Source organism: Sapajus apella, unplaced genomic scaffold, assembly GCF_009761245.1.
Source record: "Sapajus apella isolate SASKATOON/1434 unplaced genomic scaffold, GSC_monkey_1.0 scaffold216, whole genome shotgun sequence".
Lineage (NCBI taxonomy): Eukaryota > Metazoa > Chordata > Mammalia > Primates > Cebidae > Sapajus > Sapajus apella.
The window spans coordinates 662,904-670,331 of NW_022437156.1; the positions used below are offsets into that span (position 1 = coordinate 662,904).

A 7,428-nucleotide genomic window follows, 5' to 3' on the forward strand; every position below is an offset into this window, starting at 1 on the left:
GAGGCAGGAGAATTGCCTGAGCCTTGTGATCAACCCAGGCAACATAGCAAGACCCCATGTCTCTGTATATAGTAATTTTTTTTTTTTTTTTTTTTTAAAAGATGGGGTTTCACCATGGTGGCCAGGCTGATCTTGAATTCCTGACCTCGGGTGATCCACCCACCTCCACCTCCCAAAGTTCTAGGATTACAGGCGTGAGCCACCGCACCCGGCCAACATTTTTTTAAATGTTAAAACTAATAAATAAAAAGGATGACTCTGGAGGCTGTGCTGAGAATAACCTGGGCAGGGGGTGGGGGGTGAGGCAGCAGGGAGTGGGCAGATATGACAGAAGCAGGGAGCTCTTAGGAGGCGATGCTGACTCAGACTAGGGTAACAGCAGTGGAGATGTGGAAAGGGCTGGTTTCTGAATATATTTTGGAAAAGAGCCAACAAGTTTTGTTAATGGATTGGGGTCATGTTTGACAAGTAGAATTAAGGATGATTCTACAGCCGGGCATAGTGGCTCACGCCTGTAATCCAAGCACTTTGGAGGCCAAGGCGGACGGATCACCTGAGGTCGGGAGTTCAAGACTAGCCTGACCAACATGGTGAAACCCCGTCTTAAAAAAAAAAAAAAAAAAAAAAGGATAACTCCAATGTTTCTGGCCTGAGTTAACTAGAAAGATGGAATTGCCATCAACTGAGACTAAAACATTATCCAAATTTGACCACTTCCCTCCTCTACCCTAGACCAAGACATCATCTCTTCTCCCCAGACCACTACACTGGCCTCCCAACTGGTCTGCCTGCTGTCATTCTCATTCTCTAGTCTATCCTTCACACCTACAGAGATAGTTCTAAAATATAAATGTTTGTTCAAAGTATACTTTTTTATAAAAGCATAAAAAAGTATAAAATCCAAATGCTTTACTGTAGTTTATAGGGCTCTGTACAGTATGGCCTCTTTTTTTTTTTTTTGAGCCAGGATCTTGCTCTGTCATCCAAGCTGGACTGCAGTGATGTAATCATAGCTCACTGTAACCTCAAAGGATCCTCCCACCTCAGCCTCCAACTAGCTAGGACTACAGGCACACACCACCAGGCCTGGTGGCATTCTGCTTATTTTCTTCTGGCACATTTGTACAATTTTTATTTATTTATTTATTTATTTATTTTTTGAGACGGAGTTTCGCTCTTGTTACCCAGGCTGGAGTGCAATGGCGCGATCTCGGCTCACCGCAACCTCCGCCTCCTGGGTTCAGGCAATTCTCCTGCCCCAGCCTCCTGAGTCGCTGGGACTACAGGCACGCGCCACCATGCCCAGCTAATTTTTTGTATTTTTAGTAGAGACGGAGTTTCACCATGTTGACCAGGATGGTCTCGATCTCTTGACCTCGTGATCCACCCGCCTCGGCCTCCCACAGTGCTGGGATTACAGGCTTGAGCCACCGTGCCCGGCAATTTTTATTTATTTATTTGAGATAGGGTCTCACTCTGTTGCCCAGGCTAGAGTGCAGTGGCACGATCATGGGTCACTACAGCCTTGACCTACTGGGCTCAAGTGATCCTCCTGCCTCAGCCTCCTGAGTAGCTGGGACTACAGCTGTGTGCCACCACTCCTGGCTAATTTATTTTTAGTAGAGACAAGATCTTCACTTTAAACTGTGAAGATCTTGCTGTTGCCCAGGCAGGTCTTGAACTCGTGAGCTCAAGCAATCCTCCTGCCTCAGCCTCCCAAAAGTGCTGGAGTTATAGGCATGAGCCACTGTGCCTAGCCAATATATGTGTGTGTGTGTGTATATATATATATATATATATATATATATATTGTAAGATTTTTTTTTTTTGAGACAGTCTCGCTATGTCGCTCAGGCTGGAGTGCAGTGGTGAGATCTTAGCTCACCGCAACCTCTGCGTCCTGGGTTTAAGCAGTTCTCCTGCCTCAGCCTCCCAAGTAGCTGTGATGACAGGTATGTGCCACCATGCCTGGCTAATTTTTGTATTTTTAGTAGAGACCTGAGGGGTTTCACCATGTTGGTCAGGCTGGTCTTGAACACCTGATCTCGTAACCTGCCCGCCTTGGCCTTTCAAAGTGCTGGGATTACAGGCGTGAGCCACTGCTCCTGGCCCAATACATTTCTTTTTAAATGGCAGTTACATAAGCCAGAACTACCTGGAGAAATCTGATACTTTGTTTTGACCTGTAATTTTCAAATGCCCACTTTTCTCCACCTCTACTACCCAAGTCTGTTTCATCACCATGGCTCAGTTGTACTACTGAAGTAGCCAGTAGCTTCTAACTAACTTCTGGGTCCAAGGTTGGCCCTCTCTGTACGAGTTGATTTTTTTGAAAAGCCAAGCTAAGCCATGATACTCACCTGTCTAGAATTCCTCAAAGACTTCTATTCTAAGAAAAGAGCCACATCTTCATGTTCTCCAAGGCCCTAAGTGGTCTGACTCCTCTTTCTTCTGTGTCACCACCCACTGTCCCTAGGTTTCTTAGCTCCTCTTCCCCTTGGTCTTTTAGCAAAGACCTTTGCCTTGACTCCCCTCTCCCACCCCACCTCCTGTTTATCCTTCAGAGCATGTCTCAGCTACATCTCCTTCCATGACTCCCTTTATTACACACTTTCCTTTCACCCTGTCTTCTTCCCACCACTTTTGACAGGTTTAACTTCACATGCTATTTGTGATTATTTGATAAACTGCTTCCCTGTACATTTTAAATAAATTGGCTTTGGCTGTCAGTTATCTCTAGTGCTTAGAATATTGCCTGGCCCACAGACACTCTGCAAATTGTTGCTGAAAGACTCCATCATTAACCACTTCATAAACACAAACTCCATAAACTAAAATGTTTAAAAATAACTCCAGGGACACCTGGCTTTTCCTTTTTCCTACAAAACTTTGCCCTTGAACATAAGGCAGCTTGGTCTGATTGATGCCTACAGGCTAACGGAACCTCCATTGGTTCTTTCAGCCTGAAAGAACCTTAAGTTTTATTATTCCCCATCACTAGTGTATATGAACTGCTGATGGGGAATGTATGAACATTCTAGTTAGCTCATTCAACTAGAATGAGCTGACTCCACCAGGTAAGAACACCTTCATCTGCATCTCCAGAGATGACTAGAACACAGGGATTAAAGAAAATGCTGGTTTCCACTGCGTTTATTACTAATATAAAAAAAAATGTTAAAAAGAAAAAGAAAACCTCATTCTCAGTTCTCCAACAACTCTCATCCCCTCCCTCTTGCCAGCACAGCTCCTGACTCATTTCCTCAGGGTCAGTTCAAAACGGAACCTGTTCACTGCTGTTTTCACAGAAAACAACCAGTACCAGGATGTAGGGGGAGAGGGTTGGAAGAGGGCAACAGTACTGTCCAGGTTCCACCCAAACATAGGCAAGGTGGAGATTCACAGAATTCAAATGAAATGACTGGTGCATTCACAATGACAGTCTAACTAAAATGGGCTAGAAGGGATCTAGGTAGGATAAAGCCACTGGAGGCTTTACATGACATCTTAAGGGCCTGTGTCAGACCCAGAATAACCAACAGGAGAATGGAGAGGGCCAGGGAGGCAGTTTGATGGAAAGTTCACAATTCTCCCATGTTGGGAGGTGGGAAAGTCTAGAGGGCACCAAGAGCCTCACTCATTTTGGCAGAAAAACTTATTCTAGTGTTGGGAAGTCACAAAAATGCCATGGACACTGAGAAAGGCTACAAGGGGATGCACAGTTTCACAAAGCACGGTGATCACAGACCATAGTGGTGGGGATCATGCTACTGACAGAAACTACGAAATCCAAAAGTAGGGAGAGTGGCCTTGTAGGAAGTAACTCTGCACCAGTCACCCAAACTTGACCCCAGGTTAGACAACCTGGCAGAGTTTCACAAGCAGCTGACAACATTGGGGGTAGGAGATGTCACATAAAAATGACTTAAAACAAGCAGCTAGAAGAAGGGAATGGTAGGAAACCACTCCAGGGCTCTCAGGTATTGAGGTCAATACTGGGGAGCAGGTGGAGAGATGCACAAGAAACAGCACCAAAGAAGTTTCCTGTTCAGCAGTCATTTGATGATGGGAAAGATCCAGGAGGCAACTGAAGGGAGCAAAGATGGGTCCTGAAGGCGAGTCTCTACAGGCTGGATGAGAAGAAAGCGCATACACCTCGCACCAGTGACACAACACAACTGTGGACCCCAAATTGGGGAGGTGGTGGATGGGGTGGGTGTGTCACTGACTGAGGGTGTTGGAAGTAGCCATCACAGGGCTACAGGGAAATGCATTGCTGCTAGGTCACAGAGAGCTCCTTCCAGCCTGGATGGGAAGGCACAGTCTCACAGGGGAGGTCCATTGACGCCTGGGTGGTAGAAGGCACAGAGGTCCTCATATCGACAGTGGCCCTTTTTGGCAAAATGTCGGCAGACAGGGCGGTCAGATTTGTCTGTGAACAAGTGAAAATTGAACATTTAAAAATTTAAGCAAGAAAGAAAACAAATATAATGAAAAGCAGAGACAGGAGGAGGACAGATTTCCTACCCCTACCATTTCCAGGTATTTTTCCTGGGAGAAATAACATTCAGGTCTATTTCTGCTTCAAAAGCAAACAAGGAAAGCCCAGAGATGATCATGAATGTTCTGTTACTCTAGGAGTAACGGGCATAACAAAATGGACCTCACCTTCCATAACCTGGGGGTCATCCTTGGGCGGGCAGGTATTCTTGATAAGAGACCAGCTTTTGAGCCTTCGAGGGTTTCTCTGTTCTTTGTGAAAGCTTCCCCTGGTGGGACCCCCATGGCCTGGCCCCGGAAAAGGCGGTTCAGCATTGACTCCCCACCAACCACGACCATATGGGCTAGACCTGGGGCCAAGGCCTCCCCGTATTGGGCCTCTACCCCATGGAGGAGGTGGGAGACTCAGCAATGGTGGAATCAATGGTCCCCTTGATCCTGGAGGACCTCTGTGAAAAGCTGAAGAGAGAGAGAGAAAAAAACAAATAGAAAGGTGACCAATGGGCAGCTTGATCCTAATAAGCCCTGATTTTTAAAAAAATTTTTTATTGAAGGACAGCATACGTAAAGACATACCAGTTTTAAGTGCACAACCCAATTATCACAAAGTAGACACACTTGAGTTTCTGCCACCAGGTGATAAAGCCTTATTAGCACCTCAGTATATCCTCCCCTTGTGCCCCTTTTCCCACTTCCCACCTCCTCCCCAAAGGTAACCACTATCCTGACAGCATAGGTTAGTTTTTGCCTGTTTTTGAACTTCACAAAAAATGGAATCATACAGTCTGCATTCTTTTATGTCTGGCTCCTTTCGCACAACATCATGTTTGTGTGATTCATCCAGGTTGCCTGTAGAAGTAGTTCATTCATTTTCGTTGCAGTGTAGTATCCCATTGCATGCATACACAACAACTTATTTATCCATTCTACTGAAGATAGACATGTGGGTGGTATCCAGTTTGGGGCTATAACGAGAAATTCCACTATAAACATTTTTATACGTTACACATATGTATGCATTTCTGTTGAGTATATATGCAGTAGAGGCATTGCTGGGTCATAGAGTATATGTTATGCTCAAGTTTCATACATAATGCCAAACTTTTTTTTCTTTTTGGAGATGGAGTCTCGCTGTGTTGCCCAGGCTGGAGTACAGTGGCACGATCTTAGCTCACTGCAACCTCCGCCTCCCGGGTTCAAGCAATTCTCCTGCCCTAGCCTCCTGAGTAGCTGGGACTACAGGTGCACACTGCCACACCCAGCTGCTAGCTTTTTGTATTTTAGTAGAGATGGGGTTTCACCATGTTGCTCAGGCTCGTCTCAAACTGCTGAGCTCAGGCAGTCCACCCACCTCGGCCTCACAAAGTGCTAGGATTACAGGAGTGAGCACAAATTTTTTTCGAAGTGGTTGTACCAATTTGCACTCTCACCAGCAGTTGTCCTTTAGCCTTGACAACACTTGGTATTGTTTTTTAATTTTTGCCATTCTGGTGAGTGTGAAAAGTGGTGTTTTTATTTTTTTAATGAGAGATTGGGTTTTGCCACATTGCCCAGGCTGGTCTTGAACTCCTGGGCTCAAATGATCCTCCCACCTTGGTCTCCCAAAGTGCTGGGATTATAGGTATGAGTTATCATGTCTCATCTTGTTTTTTATTGTGGTAAAAAACATAAAATTTACCATCTTACCTGTCTTTAAGTGTATATATAGTTCAGTAGTGTTACATATATTCATAGTGTTGTGAAACAGATCTCCAAGTTTTTTATCTTGCAAAACTGAAACTCTGTACCCATTAAACAAAACTCCCCTTCTTCCATCTTCCTTCCCCCAGCCTCTAGTAACAACCACTCTACTGTTTCTTTGAATTTGACTTTATTTATTTTTATAATTTTTTTTGAGACAGAGTCTTGCTCTGCTGCCCAGGCTGGAGTGCAGTGGTGTTATCTTGGCTCACTGCAATCTCCGCTTCCCAGGTTCAAGGAATTCTTGTGCCTCAGCCACCTGAGTAGCTGTGATTACAGGCATGCACCACCATGCTGGGCTAATTTTTGTATTTTTAGTAGAGATGGGGTTTCGCCATGTTGGCCAGTTTGCTCTCAAACTCCTGACCTTCAGTGATCCGCCTACCTCACCCTCCCAAAGTGCTGGGATTACAGGTGTGAACCACCATGGCCTGTCCCTGAATTTGACTTCAGGCTCCTCAGATAAGTGGAATCATACACTGTGTCTTTACTTAACATAAAGTCCTCAAAGGTCATCCATGTTGTAGTACATGACAGCATTTTCTTCCATTATAAGGCTGAATAATATTCCATTGTATGAACTCACCACATTTTTTTCGTCAATGGACATGTGGGTTGCTGCTATGAACATGAGTCTGCAAATCTCAAGACCCTGCTTTCCATTTTTTTTTTTTGGACATATACCAGAAGCAGGAGTTCTGAGTAGTTCTAGTTTTAATTTTTTGTCATATGGTAGTTCTATTTTTAATTGTTTAAGAGGAACATCTTAGGCTGGGCGCGGTGGCTCACGCCTGTAATCCCAGCGCTTTGGGAGGCCGAGGCGGGTGGATCACGAGGTCAAGAGATTGAGACCATCCTGGTCAAAATGGTGAAACCCCGTCTCTACTAAAAATACAAAACATTAGCTGGGCATGGTGGCGCGTGCCTGTAGTCCGGGCTACTCGGGAGGCTGAGGCAGGAGAATTGCCTGAACCCAGGAGGCGGAGGTTGCAGTGAGCCAAGATCGCGCCATTGCACTCCAGCCTGGGTAACGAGCGAAACCCCAACTAAAAAAAAAAAAAAAAAAGAGGAACATCTTTATATTGTTTTCTATAGTAGTTTTACCATTTTATAATCCCAGCAGCGGTACACAAGAGTTCTAATTTCTTTCTTTTTTTTTTTTTTTTTTTGAGACAGCGTTTCACTCTT

The 7,428-nt window shown here is 44.9% G+C and overlaps 1 protein-coding gene across 3 annotated transcripts in view; it reads right to left on the bottom strand.

The window, feature by feature from the left end:
- Positions 1-3,125: 3,125 nt before the first annotated feature.
- Positions 3,126-7,428, bottom strand: part of PRR3 (proline rich 3) — a 7,714-nt gene continuing 3,411 nt past the window's right edge. For 2 of the 3 annotated variants that reach the window (XM_032270788.1, XM_032270787.1), the window contains 2 exons: positions 4,669-4,959; positions 3,126-4,432 (listed from right to left, as the gene is read on the bottom strand). In XM_032270788.1, coding sequence (XP_032126679.1) covers positions 4,326-4,432; positions 4,669-4,959 — 398 coding nt within the window. In that variant the 3' untranslated portion in view covers positions 3,126-4,325. Of the gene's footprint in view, positions 4,433-4,668; positions 4,960-5,282; positions 5,466-7,428 lie in introns of all 3 variants that reach the window. The other variant, XR_004265909.1, reaches the window with a different exon arrangement.